Here is a 17,967-nt window from a genome sequence, read left to right as displayed (position 1 = left end):
CTCACAGGATACTTCCTCTATGTATGCTTTAACTGTGTGGGGCTTGGTATGGATTCAGTTACCGGGGAGGCCAGTAGGTTTTTACTTTTTAGAGGTTAGATAAGTAGCAAGTCTGTGGTTTAAAATGAGTATGGAGGGTTGAGGGTCTGGGATGCCGGACCTCACTGTGGAGCTTTCCCAAAGTGAGACACCCACGAAGGGGGGCGCTTACATGACGACCGTTGATGGGAAAAGTAAGTGGGTTGTGTCCTATGGGAAAACCTTAATAGTTTGGCGCAGGAAAGCTAACGTCTCATCTTGTGTAAAATTCATACTTTGGCGTTGATCTTTGACACTTAGAGCCGTATGGGTTCATATTTTAGTAAATACACGCATAGTGTACAGTTTCTTTAATGTAGGCTAAACATTTTTGAAACACGGGCTTTAAATCTTTTAAAAACAAAAGAACGGATTTAAAATTTGATGCACAACTGTGGTTAATTTTCGCAGTCGGTCGCATGTTTAACAGCAGCTTTGACTTCGATCGGTTGAGAAAAGTTTGTGCGGCGCGTCACCGAGAACAACAACCACCCGCAGACCAAACGAGTAGGAGCGTTAGCGTTAGCTACCGGGAGTTCACATCAGCCGCCGGTCAGCTGTCAGAAGTCGGTAAGGGATAACGTTTCGTTATCTGACGGAAAAAGCATGTCCGTTCATTCTCACGTTTAAGACGAAAAAGTTAGGTCATTTAAGTTAGAGAGACCGAGAAGAAAGCTTGCGCAGCTAGCATATAGTTAGCACACTTAGCTGAAGAGAAAGAAGAGTTTTCTCTGTAAACATCGTCGAGCTATTCGTTCACGAATCCAATTGTGGTACTGAAATGTATATACATACATTTGTATTGTTTGCAAAACGTTAATCTATCCCGCAAATCAGATCTTTAGCGTTAACCATCACATCCAGGAAGCGGGTTTGCGTGTTAGCCAGCCAGTTAACCTAGCTAACCTACGTTGGCTAACCAGCTACTAAATTCGGGGAGCTAGGTTATAATATTGCTGCGTCTATGTTTTGTGATAGTAGGCAAATGTGCAACAATTACTTTATATTTGAAAATATGAGCAATGTGGATAGAAAGCTCTGCTAGCTAAGTTAGTCAAGTTGTAAGGCGGAAGTAACTATCCAGTCAGCATAATGTAACTAGCTAACGTTAGCTAGTCAATCTGTGAGTGTTGTTGTGGACAGATGAATGTCGTTAGTAATTCCTGCACCTTTAAACTGAATCAAAAGCTAGCTATCTACAATGTTTCCTTGCATTATATAGTTAACTAGATTTGTTTTGGTTTTAGGATTAAGTCGGTGAATGTTTTTTTTTGTTTTGTGCAATTTATGCAGAAGTATTGAATTGTGACGAGGAGAGTTGTGGCTAAATCATTGCTGTGGGTCATGAGCTCCTCTGGCCAATGCAAGGCCAGTTTATGTGCTGCGTTAAGTAAAGGACCACACAACAAGATCAAACGTTTGTAATCGACTTCCATCTTCAATGGTCTTTAGTAACTCAGAGTCCAAGATCAAGATTTCACATATTCTATTCCATGATTGTAGCAATAGACATTATTATTATTATTATTATTATTATTATTATTAAAATTCATTTAGTGATTTTCTCATACTCAATGATGCAGACATGTATAAGCTTTTACAATCACTCACATACCGATGAGAAGCAGGAGGTAATTGTCACACAGCGTACTCTCTCTCGGAAACCACAGACCCCTGGAGGACTGCAGGGGAAGGGGAGAAGGTTAAGACCAGGACAGAGCACCAACCATCACACACACACATAAAAAAAGACTGTGGGAGAATATGGAAACTCCACCCAGATAGGGACTTTCATTTTTCTCATGTTTATTTCTGATTTAAATTAACTCTCGAGCATATTAGGGTGTTAATAGACCATGTTGAAGCCTATAAAGCTCCACTGGATTACATTTACAGCATTTAGCTGACGCTTTTATCCAAAGCAACGTACAATTATGACTGAGCACAACTTGAGCAATGGAGGCTTAAGGGCCTTGCTCAGGGGCCCAACAGTGGCATCTTGGTAGTGGTGGGGCATGAACTAGCAACCTTACGATTACAAGTCAAGTACCTTAACCACTGAGCTACCACTGGATAAAACAAATGTTTGTATAGTCTTTTTATGGCTATAAATTGTCTTAATTATTAGGTAGTGAAGCATTTTAAAGTTATATATTGAGATGTTGTGATGCAATGTGGCAAAGACAAATTTGTCATGTAATGAGACAAATTTAAAAGAATCAAATCTGATTATTATAAAGACAGTAAATATGCATGAATCAGTAAATATGCATGTGAAAAGGGAAACAATGTTGCTATAAGATGGTGTGTCTAAGTTTTTAATCCGTATTTAGCCAGCTAGCACATTCAACAAATCGACTCAAAATCCTGACCAGGATGTATGTTTTTCTATTCTTCTAGTTTTCACAATGGCTCAGATGTTCACTATATCTGACACAGAGTCAGACACATCTGAAGGACCAGGAGACACAGACCAGCAAGGGGACAGCAAGGAACCTGAGCCTTCACAGTCTGAGCAACACCTACACGTACCTAATACACTCAGAGGTGAGTCAGTGTCTAGGCTAGGGTCTGTGGGCAATATTCAGGAGCCTTCATTACGTCATCTACTCTGTATCCAGGATGTGTAAATACAAAGCACCAAGTGCCCTAATTAAAAGCAAATCTATTTTTGTGAGTAACCTGTTTGGATAGGTAGTTTAAGGTGTTGGCAATGGGCCAACTCAAACAGGGGCCTTCCATTTTTGGAGTGTCATGTTTCCTGTATTTGTGACCATACAGTGTTTAGCTTTTGAAACTTGTATTTTGGATTCAGGTGTATAACAGGCACACAAACATTTTTGTCTTACTACTATGTGCAACAGTTAATTGGACCCTATTGCCTGTTGTTACCATGTGTAGGAGAATGGACGGCGAGGCAGAGGAATCACTCAATGAATGAGGCGGAGCTTCAGGACTCAGGAGCTGAGTCTTTCCGTCGTCGTTCCCGTTCAGCTCCCCCAATTCTGTGGGCAGCCAAGAAATATGGCAGACAGTTAAGGAAGATGAGCGATGAGTTTGACACCTTACTGGACAAAGGGGTGAGAGATTCTAGATATAATACAAGAATATAAAGGAGACCTGATAAGTGAATCAGCTGTGAGATTAAAACACTTTCCAGGTTTTGTAAAATCGAGAATACCCACATTGACAAAGTAGCCTACACTTCTGCAATAAATGCTATGCTTTTTTTTTTTTCCACTTGAACTGTAACTGTGCGTTTATTCCTCCTTCACATGGAGTATTATCTCATCTTTAAACTCTGACAGATGAAGAGGGCAAGGAGCGCAGGAGCAGCTCGTCAGATGCACACATCCCCCAGCTGGTTCGCCTTCCTCTGGAGCCACAAAGAGTCAGACACCGAGACCAGCAGCAGCGTAACAGCCCCAGATACCCGCCCTGCAGAATAAATAATAATGTGCAAGCGAACTCTTCACGCAGAGGTACATAGAGGAAAGAGAGGATGGACTGAGGGCCAGGAGACAGTAAAGAACTAGTGCTCTGACCTGACTGGCTTGTTTCAGACTTCCTACTTGAAATAGCTGGAGGCCAATCAAACCCATCAAAATCAGTCTTCCTTTCACTGACATCTGCTGTGTCAGATAGAGTAAAGGAGGAAGTAGATTCCTTCCTTGGTCTCTCTTCCAGAGCTGTGGAGCAAAACTATGCAAACTGGTTTGCAAGGAAGACCAATTAGTTCAGTGTGTAAAAGCAATCAAACCTATTGGTGCATTAAGAAGCATAAAACAATCAGTGCATTTACATGCAGGCTAAAATATTATAATCATAATAAGGCAGCATTCTGATTATAACAACATCTTTTGCATTATCTTGGTCATAATTGCCATAAAGTCAAAATCAGAGTGAATATGTAATCAACCTAGGTTTTTTGTCAGTCGATTTACTGACAAATACTCATTTTCAGTTTACTGTGGTATGGTCAAACCATAATATTTCTTTTGGTGGTTTGATGCATGGATGCTCTAAAACTTGAATCTCATGCAATTAACTGAGAAACAGCTATTTCACAAAATAAAGCACAGAACATTGGCACCTAGGTTAACATTAGACCTGCAGAGTTTGCAGGCTGCATCAGTATGTTACAGAACGTTACAGAAGCTTTTACCCTTGCTGAAGGTATAAGGGTTTACAGTAAATGTTTTTATAAGTACAGTAGGAAGCAAAGAATAATAAAAACACAGCAAGTTACAGCTTTTACCTACATTGTCCAAATGTGTCGATGGACAGAATGTCATTTTATTTGTCATTTCCACACCCAACTTAACATAACCCAACCCCCAATCAAGTCATCTATACTCATCTAACTGAAAAGAATTATTCTGAGTGTATGTAAACACCTTAACATTTTCACCTTCATCTGATTAATCACAGTAATCAGATTATCTGTATGTAAACATACACAATGTCATTTGCTGTTTTTAATTGTAATGTTTTTCAGAAATACTTCAGAAGTGGGATAATAGAATCTAAAAAAATTACCAAGGGTAATGTTTTGTGTTTTTTGCAGTTCGCTTTGTTCTCCTTCACAATGGATATGGCCTTACCTTTATGGATTTTTTTAACAAATGAACAATTTGAAAACGATCTGTAAAGATTAAGGAAGGTTTACTGTACATGATCTTTGATCTAATGAAATGACTAGTCTTTGTGACAATGTGACTTGATATCTGTATCTTGTTTGTAATCTGTGATGTTGTGTACAGGGTTGGAAAAAGGACTTTGAACAAGTTTGTTTGTCTTCTGCTTCCTGTGAGCCATAAAATGACTTTTCTTGCAACCTTCTGCAACCTGGCAGAAGTTTCAGTTAAAACCACAAGAAAATTTGGGTTTCAGTAGTGGCAGCAAGGGCCTTACTATCATCACTGATTATTACTTGAATATGTAAATCTGAAATGCATTTTAATACCTTTATATTTTTTATGACCACTACATTATGAAATAAAAATCTTTTACTAAGTGGAACTGCTAAAAGTTTCTTGCTTTTCCATCAGTCAGGTTTTTTATAATTCAGCTGTCAGAAGAACATATTTTGAATGTAGTTTTGTAAAATACAAACTTAAGTAAAAACAGTAAATCATCAATAACCACTCAAAAATTATTTGAAAATGGTGATTTTCAGATCTCAGCAACAGAAATACATACATATACCTTTCTTATTTAGATCCCAGATTTGAACATTCCAGTGACAGCAAAGGTTACCAGTAATAGCTGCAAATATGTTGGTAACGCTTCATGTTTATCTTTATATACTAAACATTCACTGTAAAAACTCAGTCCATTTGGCCACATAAGGATTTATTTTTTGCTTCTCATTTCCATGTTCACAATAAAAGTTGAAATATCGGGGGGGAGAGAGCAGTGGTAGCTCAGTGGCTATGGTACTTGAATTTAGTTGCCACTGTTGGGCCCCTGAGCAAGGCCCTTAACTCTCAATTGCTCAAATTGTACTCAGTCATAATTGTAAATCGCTTTGGATAAACGTCATACATTTAGCATCAGCTAAATGTAAATGTAATCTCATTAATGACAATATAGACTTAAATAAGATTCCTAAACATATTTTAACTAAATAGAATTTAATTCCTACCAGCTGAATGTAAGTGAATATGGATGAGATATATGCAAATTAGTTTTCAAATTGAATTGTTGTCTTTTAATTAGAACTATAGTGATAAAGTATTGCCATATTAATGGGAGTCTTATTAAAAGCACTGAGTTTAAGAAACATTATCAGAATTTTGTTTGTTGTTGAATTTGATACCTCTGACAATTTTCTTATATTTCTATCTAAAAAGGCAGACCATTTGAAATAAACTCATAAACCAACAATTTATTCAACAATCAATATTCAGCTAAAGCAGCTGACCTACAAAAGTGTTATCATCCAGGATACTGTTTCTGTCACTGAAGAGTGTCTGGAGGTGTTCTAAACCACCAGTGTGGGGTCCCAGCAGAACCTCTGCCCACAGTCCAGAGCAGAAAGTTGAACCATGTCGCTGTCACTGAGCTCAAAGTCAAACAGTCGCCCGTTCTCCTGCACGCGACTAGGCTGGCGTGATTTTGGCAGCACGGGCACATTCTGCTGCACAGCCCACCTGAGAAGAACCTGAGATGGAGTTCTTTCACACCTTGCTGCCACCTCTTGAACAACAGGATCAGAGAGGAGTACCCCAGTCCCCAGGGAGGAGTAGGCCTGGAAACTCACTCCACTCTCCTCACACAACACTCGGAGCTCCCTCTGGGCCAGCCTGGGGTGGAACTCCACCTGGAGGACCGCTGGAAAGACTCTGCAGCCCCTCAGGAGCTCCTGCATATGTCTTGTGGTGTAATTTGACACTCCGATAGCACAGAACTTTCCCTCAGCATGGAATTCCTCCAGGGTTTCCCAGCTCTGGGAGCGGTTGCCTGTGTTTTGCTTATCCTCCACATGCAAACCCTGTGTACCAGGCCAGTGGATAAGATACAGGTCAATGTAGTCCAGCCCCAGCTGTTCGAGACTCCTCATACAGCCATCCCTGGCTTTGCAGCCCTGGTCCTTGGGACTCAGCTTGCTGGTTATGAACACATCTCCCCGGGAAAGCCTATGTTTAGGCAGCAGGATGCGAAGAGCCCGACCAATGTCCGCCTCATTGCGGTAGACTGCTGCCGTATCAAATGCTCGGTAACCTGCTGTCAATGCGGCATCCATAGCTCGGTAGGTGTCCTCAGTACCTTGCAGACGGTATGTACCCAAACCTAGCAGAGGCATCCGTGCCCCGGTGTTGAGCAGGACAGAAGAACTGTTGTCCGCCATTGGGAAGCGAGGCGTTTGACCAAAGAACGGCCCAAATCTGATTTGATGAACATATGGTTAAAATTAGTCCTCATGGGGGTAAAGATAAAATAGCAAGCAAGTAACGTAAACTTAAGTGAGAGAAACTAGCCAGATACGGGGAGAAAAGTTAGCTTTTTTGCATGACACTGCATGCAAAACCAAGAGCTACAGCGAAGGAGAAAGCACATTGGGATAAATAGTTAGACAGCATAGACTACTCAGCGTTATCAAGGTTAGACAGAGCCCATTAGCTAGCTGACTAGCTACGTTAGCTAGGCTAGCTAATAAGACTCACACCAATTTATCAAAAGCCCCCAAGTATCACAATAGAACTTCAACATTCAAACCGACCAACTCGTGGAAACCAAACTAGAGTTCACGGGCCACGTTTTACATCGTTAATAGTTCGTTATGTTTACATTTTTACACGACCGAATACAAAAATATTCCAAAATGTGTTTATGTTGTACAGCCATGCGTAGTCTTACCTTGATCATGTGAGGACAATACAGGCGGAACGTTGGTGTTCGTTACCATAGCAGAACTTCCGCCAGTGACGGTATGTGAACCATTGACCAATCAGATGGCAGTGAGAGAAACTAGAGGCGGGAATGTCTGTGTGCGTAACGGCTTTAACGGCTCTTTAAATGTTTTGCTGCCTCACTTGGCTGTCACAAATTGGACTCCGGTACTTGACTACTTACTGTATATGTTACTTTTAGAACTTTTACATTGTTTTACTATGCCATTTTAACAAAAAAAAAATGTTATTGGATTCTGTCACTTGTTAGCTACGAGTGCTTCATTTAAAGACTTTATGATGAACATTGCAGAGAAGCGTTAACAACAAGGAGTTATAGGCCATTCCTAAGATAGCTAGATGGGTAACTACATAGCTAGCTAGCTGTGGTAATCTTAAAGGTTTCAGGGCCCTCATTAAAGTTTTTATGACTGGTAACTCCAGTTTCTTTCTTCGCAGCAGGTCATTAGTTGAAGAGTATGCCGCTTCAGGCGTTCTCATTCCCTTTACCTGAAACTAGATTCTTTCAGGTTGGCCACCATGTCTTCAAGTTCAAGATAAGGCGAGGGAGCAAAAAGAGGCAAGAGAAGACAAAACCAGTCTCCATTTTTATTTCATAAAATTAGCAGAAATGTAGTTAGCTACCTATACATTTATAAAACAATACTACCTTTTTTAACCTTCTGAGAGCATACCCATGGATGTTTAAAAGACCAATCAGTGATTTTTACCACCAAAAAAGCAAACAATATTATGAAGTGATTATTATTTTTACTTTTTTTTCTAAAAAAAAATGCAGCTCACATGAGATGAAGAATCAAATTGCTTTATAGTCCTCAAATGAACTAGCTCGTGCTCCATAGAGCAGGGCCCCAACACAGAGGCTGCCATGTTTAAAATAAGTATGATCCTTTTATAGTGGAGAAGAAGAGATGCTGGATAGGTCGTTTGTCAATGAGGAACTGGAGGTAATGGAGAGAACATAGTCACATCTGCCATTATCAGTAACAGTTTTGAAAACTCTATTTTGTGCATCGTTGTCTTACAGCATGCAGTACGAGTTGTACTGATGAGCCTGAGCAGTCTTCAGCCCTTCACCACACAGCATTTCAGCATCTTCCCCTGTATGCTTTTTAAAGTCCTACCCTTTACCTCTGTACCTCTTACAGTGGAGGAATTGTGCTGTTTTATTTCTACTACCCTGTAAAGGGTGCATTGCCGTCATCTGTTAGAGTCTAGCTAAAACCTAAGAAACAGTTGTATTTCTGTTCCTCTGAGCTGTTCTGATCAGTACCCTGCTTCCAGATAAGAGCCGATGGAAGCGAGTGTCTGAGCTGAGCTTCAGGAGGGGTCACGTGAAACTTTTTGCTTACCCTTACCTCATTACACTCTATGTAGAGGCAACTGAGAAAGTCCCTCCGCACACTGGTGAGCACGTGTCCGTAGAATACACACAGCACAGTGATTTGTGTTAATTATCTTGTGCATCTGCTCGTTTTTCAGTGAACCGTGCGAACGAATGGATCCCACCAGTGAGTAGTTTTAATCATCTAAGGCACGTCTGTGACACAAGTGTGTTTTAAGCAGCCCGTATTCCAGATCCATTTCACACTTAACACTTACGCCCATACAGTTACATCCTCTCGACAACCTCAGTATAGTTCAGTTAGCTAGATGTCAGAGAGATTACACATGACCACCTGCTTTTCTGTGAAATCTACAGAGCTTTCACAGAAAATGCAGAATTTAAATAAACCCTGACAGTTTGGCTCTGCACTGTGGAGAAAAAAAATCAGTAGAGGCATGTAGAGCTCTGGACTCTACATCTCCAGAGACATGTAATGTACATGTAACTGCTTTTTATTGTGCATAAATACAAGTGTGATATACATTTATGTCATGCTGCTTAAGATTTATACCTTGGTCTAAAAATATAATCTGTTCTAAAATGCTAACATTATTAACTTCGGTAGTTTAATTTCAGGTTTTTTCTTTACTGAATCTAATTTATTTAATGGTATGTGATTGTTTTTGTTCTTTTTCATGTGTATGGCCTCAACATTTGAAATGGCTATATTTCACCCCATAGAGTAGAGAGAATATATTGACCGGTCCACCACCTACTGGCTTTGCAAGTGAGCCAAAGCGCAAGAGAACAGAGGAACCACAAGAGGGCACTGTAAGCCAGGGCAACCACATGTAAGTGTTGAAAATGTGGACCGTGTATGTCACACCACCGTGGACCGTCTATGTCACCTTTCTACACTTTTCTTCTCCTAACAAAAGCCATTTCTGTTACAACATTTTCTCCGGCACACCTTCAGCCTTGGCACACCTTCATTGTGCTCCAGTGTCTCCATTTTTCACTGGTTAAACAGAAATAAATATAGGGTAAAGTAGTGAGTGCTCATTGAGTGGTGACAGCCCTGAACAAACCCCATGTTTGGAAATTCCTTATGTTGTTTGCTTCCCATAAAGGCGTGTGTTAAATGAATTAATGAATTTGTTGATACAACTGCTCAGGGTCTTTAAACTGCAGTCAAATACACTGTGAGCATTTGTTTTTATTCTCTTACATTTCTGTTTGTTTTTACCCTATGTTATTTTGCAAAGGCCACTGACAGCTTATTGATAGGACTGCACAATATAAACAGAGATGATATACTGCAGTAATATTTAAACTAACTTGCTATTATACAGCACATCAGTTGGTGTGACTTGCTAACAACTGGTCTGCATTGGCCTACATTAATACAGTGATATTTACTTTTGTTAGGGTGTGAATGTTGTGACTCAGCAAAACACCGCTGCACTATTCCACTTCACCCAGCACAGTCTGGGTCTGAATCCTCACAGCACATCATTAAAATATCTGATTTTTTAGAGTGCTGAGGTGATTATTGCCTTGTTCTTATTGCTAATATTTTGATAATTAACAAACAATGTACTACCTAACTATTCCTGCTTACTTGTTTACCACGTTTCATAATAGCTGGACAAACAACATTGGTGTTTTGGAAAGACTAATGTGGTTGTGGGGTTTTGTTTTGGTTTTTTTTAACACTGTCATAGATTTTTTTTAATGGCTATGTGGCAATGGCTTTGAGGGTGAGAAAAGTCTGTTGCCTGCAATGAGACAACATAATGGCATCTTCCTGACCTTGGGCCGAGTGTTTTGGTCCCTTTGTGTCCTGCGTACCTCGCATTACACACGTTTTAGAGGTGATATAAGTGGTTATGCTAAGATCTCCAAGGACCATGTCTAATCCTATGGTCTAAACCTATGGTCTGAACTCAGCAGAACACAGCACAACTCAGCACAATGTGTAAATGCAGCATAATAATTTGATAATGTCACCAGCAGCTGCAAACAAAATGCATGCTGGACACGGTCAGCAGTTACCATGTGTTACAGAATGATTTTCTTGATATTCATGATACTTTATGGAAGGAGATGGATGCGATTAGAGAACTGGCATATTTTATGTTGAAGCTTAACATTGTAATAAGCTACATGTAAGAAGTTATAACTAACTTCAACCTTACCTAATGTATTAAAATACGGGGGTAAGAAAGACTTCAAACTCACAGTCCTCAAACCCTTTTTCCAGTAGCCTTTTCAGCGCTGAAATAATGATGCAGATGTTCTTAGAGCAGCTATTTTACAGTTATGAGACAACATGAATGGCTGAGAAGAAACAAATTAATCATCACACACTTCCTAAAGTTCCACTTCACCCAGCTCAGAATTTGAGTTGTTCCTATTGCCTGCTGAAGACGGGGCCCTATATTGTAAAGAAAAATCTCTTAACAACTGAAGCAGTACCTATTTTATTTGTGTCAGATCACTTTTGTCTCTTTCAAAAAGACACCAACGATATTCTCTTGGATATTGAAGTGTAACCATAATTACATAACTACTGTCAATCACTTTGATGCTAAGAACACAGACTTCATTGTAGGCAGACAGCAGGCAGATCGAGCTCAGAGTGGCGTTTGCATGAGCGGTGACTTATCTGTCCCATGGGGTGAGTGTGTGCAGTGCTCAGCTGTGAGGCTGCACTAATGAAACAGTCGAGTGGAGGAGGCTGAGCGTGCAGCACCAGCTCACTCAGATCATCACTCAGCTCAGCAGCCCCAACACAATCAGAGCGCTGTTACAAAAACATCCTGGCCCCAAAAGGGGCAAATTGAGAAACCAACGAAAGAGAATTATGACAAACTCTATTAATTCACTTCGGTTTTGTATCGGGGCAAGGGAAGAGCTTAAAGGGTGAATGCAGCTGTAGGCTTGTTCTGTTAGAAACATTAGTAATTGCCATTCACACAGTCCTCCTTCCTGCCAGGTACAAAATAGACAGTCTTCTTCAGGTGCTCGGGATGGCCTCAGGCTGATCAACCTGCAGACATAAACAGGCCTTTTGTGTTCATGTTAAATGTGCTAGAAATGGAAACAGTGATTGAATGCATCAACTAAAAGAAAATCTCTCTCTCTCTCTCTTTCTCTCTCTCTCTCTCTCTCTCTCTCTCTCTCTCTCTCTCTCTCTCTCTCTCTCTCTCTCAGAGAGACCCCTTCCGTGGCTGACAGTGCAGAAGGGATTCTTTGTTGCAGTAAGGTCTGTGTCTATATGTGTCTTTGAAAGAAAGTGCATGCAGCCCTGTTTATCATTTATCCAGCAACCTTGTCTGCCTGGCTCAGTGCTTAATCGTGCTTTATTGCACCCATAGGGCAAACAACCTGACACATTACCCACTCATGTGGCATAACTAGCTCCATTATGTTAATTATAGAAACTGATAAAAATAAGACAATGGCCACATTTTGCTTTTATTTAAACCATGATAGAGTTAAGAGCCAAAACATCCATCATTTCTGTTGTTTTCTCTGCCCCCCACCCCCCACCCCACACACACACAAACACATGCTCCCACACACACTCTTTCTCTCACAGTTACATGCTGATTCAGAGATGCCTTTCCAGCCTGCACCAGGTGCCAAAACCCAAGCATGTGGAGGTGAGTCACGTATTCAACAAAAACATCCCCTCCACTCTCATACCATTGCTTTCTGCAGTCATTCCTGTAGCATACACATAGAAATCCAAATGTTGTGGATGGAAATGGACTCTTGAGTAGATAAGCAGGAAGCCCCTGAGACGTCCAACTCCAATTCCACAGTGAGAGAAAAGCCTGGTCTCCTCACTAGACTGGCCAGGTGAGTAAACTTACAGGACATCAGTAGCAGGCCAGATGGGTCCAGTAGTTCCCGTGATCCACTGCAGTGCTGAAGAATGAGTACAATGAGCTTTCTGAAGTGTTGTTTTTTTTTAAATGGTGGCAAGTGTGATGATTTTCTTTGTCATGTTGGTTTCTTGCAGCAGTGCATTGGTTTCTCTCTCCCTGCTCTTCAGCAGGAACTACTGAGACTGGTACCATAACAAAACTATGTTTCCAGCTGCTTTGACATATCATTCACTACACTGATTTTTGCATTCAAGAATTACCAGTGCTGGAACTATGTCACATTTTAAGATATGCTGCCAAGATTATTTAAATGTGCATTCTTTTAAATAGAACAAAACATTTGTTTTCAGTTCAGAATCTGTGTAACAGATTTACATTTCAACCTTATTAAATAAATTTTTTCATGTTTCTTTAGATATGTATTTTTCAGTAAACATGTCTCTGAGTTGGAAATTCCACTTGTTACCTGTCACTCTCTTAGTAAGCCTAACTGTAAGTGTGAGTATGTGTGTGTGTGTTTGTATGTGTGTGTGTCTGTGTGTGTGTGTATGCGTGCACGCGTGTGTGTGTTGCAGCATAGCTTACAAACGTGCCTGATGGAACACTCAATGAAGTCATCGGCTGTGCTAAGTGTGCTTAGGTCTTATGCACTCGCTCCCCTGTGTCAGCCCTTCCTACCGCTCACACGTTTACCTGACAACAGCCTTCAACCAACATTATTACAGCCTACAGTATAGAACAATTAGATTCAGTGTTCAAAGTGTGCTAATTTTGGGTGCATGACTCAAGTCCCCGGAGCCAGACTTGCCTCTGTTGTTTTGTATTTTCAAATGGTTTTGAAACACTGTAACCTGGAAACACAAGAACATGAAAAAGATATTAATGCGTCCGCTTCCACTTTAAGCTGGTATTACTGGTGCCATGACGACAAAGGAGAGTATGACAACATTTTTTCCCCTCTAAAATGTACTGTGGTGTAAGTCACATATTGTTTTTTTCACCCTGTAAGTCATGTTCTCTGTAAACTCCTCAGAAAGGAGACAGTTTCTCTGATAATTATAAGGCGATAATGATGCGATAATACACAAGTAAAAACTGGTGGTCCTAAACAGGCAGTTCTAAATCATTGTCAAAAGGAAAACACACTGTCTCCAGACTCCAGATACCTTGTCTTTGTTTAGCATCTCAATAGAAGTAATATAGGTCAGTATCTGCAAATAATAAGATTATCTTAGATTTAGTTCACAAAGATTATAGCATTCATGCAGAAATACTTATTTTGAAATGCTATTGCCACCAGAAACCATCACTTTTGTGAATAAATCTTGAGAGGTGGCAAAATTGCACTCATTCCATTTTAGGTAACTTTCTATTTCAGGGGCTTTTGTCTCTGTGTGTGTGTGTGTGCGTGTGCATGTGCGCGCGTGTGTGTGTGTGTGTGTGTGTGTGTGTGTGTAAATGTGTAAGAGATTTCTTCTTTATTTAGGGCACTCACTGCAGGAATTTCCTTTGAGTTTTTCAGTGAAGTGTACTTAAGGATCAGTAGTTAATATGTGCAGAACATTCACAGGCACATTAAGTTCATCAATCTTTTATCCATAAATAGTCGACATAAACCTTGTGATATCTAAACCTTTGAAAGTGTAACACATTGGTTTACACTGAAACACTAGACTGGAGAGTTTGATGCTATTCTACTTGCTGGGCAACACCCATATACAAATTCTTAAGACTCAGAGTTACCTTTCGTGACCTTGTCTAACCTTTCTTCCTTCTGTAGATTAGAATGATATGAGTTATGGAAAAGACAAGTCATGAGAAAGAAAAGAACCAACTTAAAAGAGTAAAGCTCTGACTCTTGGGTGTGTAACGCAGTTTAACACGTGACATGGAGCCTTCCAACTATGCGCAGACATGCACACACACTTGAGCTTACATGCAGAGTCTCTGTTTTAGGTTAGTGTTGGTGGGCATAAGTCCAGTTTGGTGAGTTCCCTGCTCTAAAACACCGGATATGGTCATCCCTGCTTAGACACCAGACTGACATGAAGCCTCTTAACAGCCACACACTCACACTTGCGCCTACACATGGGGCCTCATACATGTGAAGAATAAAATTCTAGTGGGACACCAAAACATGGAAATACTGATTATTCAGTCCTTGCCCTAGACATAAAAGCTGCTGGATCACAAGCCGGGCAGGTTGGAGGAAAGTGATGTAGTGCAGTCAGTGGACACTGGCATGAAGAAGGGCTTTATTACACATATACACACAACGAATCTGAATAAAGGATAGTAAGTGGGCGTGACTAGGTGGAAAACCGAAGGCCAAATTTTACCTGTGCCACTTATATAGTAGACAGACAGAGTGCTTGGAGCGTGCGTGTACACACATACTCGTTTGATTTTCACTCCCCGCTCACCTGTACACACCTGGATCGCCCAAGAGCCACACCAACAGGTAAACTGAAATCTTGTTACTTATAGCCTGCTGACTTTTATTAGTCAAAGGTTCAGCTCATGATGTATGTATTATTATATTCCTGTGTATGCTTTTCATTTCAATTTGTCCAAATGCATGAAAACAGTTTTCATGCTAAAGGACTATTAGAATGAGTAGTAGTAAAATCTTGCATGGCTTTGCCACACTGAAAACAATTTTTCATGTTTATTTTATTGTCATTCTGGATTTGCTTATTTACTTATTTATTGCATCATGTAACTAGTCACATGGCTTGATATCTATCTATATATGGCAATGTGTGTGTGTGTGTGTGTGTGTGTGTGTGTGTGTGTGTGTGTGTGTGTGTGTGTGTGTGTGTAAAAGCTTATTGGGAGACCAGGGTGACTTTTTAATATTGCTGATATTGGTTCAATATGTGATTCATGTTCATTAAAATTTTCTGGGTGAATAGTACTCTGAAGAAATTTAAAGTCAGTACTGTCAGGGATTTGAGTGATTCAAACCAAGCAACACATCTCACTACATGGAAACCCTTGTACCATTTGAAGGGGAGAATGGCCTAAATGACAGTGAAATCTGACACCCTTTAGTAGTGTCTCAAGACAACAATCGGCCCAATTCTGAAATGTTGGAAAACTGGGAAGAAGAGGGATATGTGACACATTGTATCCCAAAAGACACTTACAATAGTAAATACAAAAAAAAAAAGCCTTATATTAGTATTTTAGAATCAGTGTGTTAGTTCCATTTCCGTGTCACAACCATGAGACATTTGCTCAATATACTATAAGAGCCCAAAAGCAAGGCAGAATGAGTGTCAGGCTGGAGAATAACACCTGCTTTGTCAGTATTCTCAAAGATGTTGACCTAAGGGGGCTTCACTCTTAAAGCCCAACACGTAAACTGCTGCAGTCGTTACAAGCTCATTGAAATCCTGTCAGAAATCCAGGCTGATGTACAGCTGAAGAGGATTTGGCTGGAAGATGGAAGATAATGACTGGTAAAAGGGTTCACACTCAGAACTGGCTGAACTCTTAGCCTTGTTATATCCAAACACACCGTGATGTTTGTCTGTGCTGTCCACGTAAGTCAGGAAAGGCCCAGATATAAAAAGTTCAGAAATCGACTTCTCACGTGCACAAAAAAAAAAAAAGCCGCCAAATACAGTAGGTTCGTATGGATTATTAGGAGTGTGCACATGTTCCATTTGTGCCCAGTGCAGGCTACTGTTTCCATGGCGCGGCGTGTGACCTCTGACCCATTCATGATCCCGCTGCCCGTAATGCTTCTGTTGTTGGTGACGCCGTTCAGCTGGAGTCTCGATGTACTGCGTCCAGGTTGCCACCTGTACCGTATGTACACACACACACACACACACACACCTGGCCCAACACAGAGCGTCAGAGAGACGATGTTGATGTCATTCTCTCCTTCTCTCCCTCTCACAGCGTTTAACGTGACCATCAGGAGTGACCGTCGAGGGACGTGTCAGGGGAGCCGCACAGTGTTCGCCTGCGTGGGTTACTGCGAGTCCATCACCTTCCCTTCCCGGTACTCCGTCCTGCTGGCCTCCAACTTCACCCGCAGCATCACCTCCGCCTCGCGCTGCTGCACCATCAGGCAGGTGGCGAAGGTACCTTGACACGACGCTGTACGCGCTCTGACTGCTCTCCCGCCGTGCTCATACCGAGCCAGCTATAACCTATGCAGTGAAAAAATACAGCGACGCGATCTGCATCACAGTCGCACAGAGATATCAAGGTTCCTGTCGTAATTATGCCACCCACACTGCAAAATGCCCAATGTTGAATTAACGCCTACAGCTTTCATACGAGTCCATCTGGAGTCTAATAAACAGTACAAGTTAATTCAGCACTAGAGGTGTTCATTCAGCACCCATGCAGCTCCACACAGGCATGCAGCTACATAGTTTAAACCCTATATACGTTTCACAGTAAACCTATGACATCACAGGTTACTTCTGTCTTCCCACAGGTCAAAGTTCGCATGGAATGCCCCCGAGACTATCACTATGATGACATTGAGATCCTGACAGCACAGGCTTGTCGCTGTGACATGTGCCGCAAGTCCCGTTACTAGGCCTCCATAGCAACAATGGCTGAGTCTGCTTTGCATCACAGGGCATGCTTCAGAGAGAGAGAGAGAGAGAGAGAGAGAGAGAGAGAGAGAGAGAGAGAGAGAGAGAGAGAGAGAGAGAGAGAGAGAGAGAGAGAGAGAGAGAGAGAGAGAGAGAGAGAGAGAGGGAACATGCACTGCTAAGAGCAGCTTATTACAAACACATCTGAACCCACTCAAGCATGTCAAATATGATGTATTTCTGTATATATATATTTTTTGGCTGTTTTTTAACAATGTGACAGATTTATTTGGATATGGTGTCAATGCACAGAAATAACAACAACCCATTAATACTACTGCAGAAAAAAACACTGTGTCTATGCAAAAAACAAACCACAAGGTAAAACCAGATTTCAATGTTTAACAGATGTCATAAGTAAATGTTGTATATACGTAATTTATATTTTAGAGTTAATGTCTTTTGTATAAGAGTAAATCTTACTGTGTGAGAGAAGTCAATGTGATAAACCATTAATTAAATCAAATTCTTTAATTCCTTAACTCTGTTCTTTTTTTTCTGAGGTTTATCAGGACCAAAGAGGCTACTGTTATTAATCTCAGTGTGATGTCAGTGAAGTAGAGACAATGCATGAAAAGTAATAGCAATAGTATTCTAGAAATCACACAAGCGTTGATAAATCACACAAA

The 17,967-nt window shown here is 40.8% G+C and overlaps 4 protein-coding genes across 6 annotated transcripts; 3 read left to right on the top strand and 1 right to left on the bottom strand.

Annotated features, from left to right (window-relative positions):
• Positions 1-78: 78 nt before the first annotated feature.
• Positions 79-5,100, top strand: badb (BCL2 associated agonist of cell death b). 3 transcript variants are annotated; one of them, XM_027014006.3, is made up of 4 exons: positions 79-233; positions 2,479-2,625; positions 2,980-3,158; positions 3,387-5,100. In XM_027014006.3, the coding sequence occupies exons 1-4, from the start codon at positions 152-154 to the stop codon at positions 3,525-3,527; spliced, it is 549 nt and encodes a 182-aa protein (XP_026869807.2). In that variant the 5' UTR covers positions 79-151; the 3' UTR covers positions 3,528-5,100. The 3 variants fall into 3 exon arrangements, with proteins under 3 accessions (XP_026869807.2, XP_026869806.2, XP_081551238.1); XM_027014005.3 differs by lacking the exon at positions 79-233 and adding an exon at positions 280-648; XM_081695112.1 differs by lacking the exon at positions 79-233 and adding an exon at positions 663-2,162.
• Positions 5,101-5,412: 312 nt separating this feature from the next.
• zgc:101765 (aldo-keto reductase Mvan_2161) lies at positions 5,413-7,438 on the bottom strand. The gene has a single exon (XM_027014007.3). It carries the CDS (start codon positions 6,929-6,931, stop codon positions 6,065-6,067), a length of 867 nt encoding a protein of 288 aa, XP_026869808.2. The 5' UTR covers positions 6,932-7,438; the 3' UTR covers positions 5,413-6,064.
• A 513-nt stretch (positions 7,439-7,951) lies between these two features.
• majin (membrane anchored junction protein) lies at positions 7,952-12,605 on the top strand. The gene is made up of 8 exons (XM_027013997.2): positions 7,952-8,052; positions 8,392-8,440; positions 8,521-8,596; positions 8,778-8,900; positions 8,976-9,004; positions 9,562-9,671; positions 12,037-12,088; positions 12,425-12,605. Exons 1-8 carry the CDS (start codon positions 7,952-7,954, stop codon positions 12,602-12,604), a joined length of 720 nt encoding a protein of 239 aa, XP_026869798.2. The 3' UTR covers position 12,605.
• Positions 12,606-16,212: 3,607 nt separating this feature from the next.
• On the top strand, positions 16,213-17,289 carry gpha2 (glycoprotein hormone subunit alpha 2). The gene is made up of 3 exons (XM_027013998.3): positions 16,213-16,532; positions 16,629-16,813; positions 17,176-17,289. Exons 1-3 carry the CDS (start codon positions 16,244-16,246, stop codon positions 17,278-17,280), a joined length of 579 nt encoding a protein of 192 aa, XP_026869799.3. The 5' UTR covers positions 16,213-16,243; the 3' UTR covers positions 17,281-17,289.
• The last annotated feature ends 678 nt before the right edge of the window (positions 17,290-17,967 follow it).

The sequence above is a fragment of the Electrophorus electricus genome, chromosome 13, assembly GCF_041902795.1.
Source record: "Electrophorus electricus isolate QZ-2024a chromosome 13, ASM4190279v1, whole genome shotgun sequence".
Lineage (NCBI taxonomy): Eukaryota > Metazoa > Chordata > Actinopteri > Gymnotiformes > Gymnotidae > Electrophorus > Electrophorus electricus.
The sequence above is the reverse complement of the archived record's forward strand: the minus strand, read 5'-3'. Positions and strand labels throughout refer to the sequence as shown.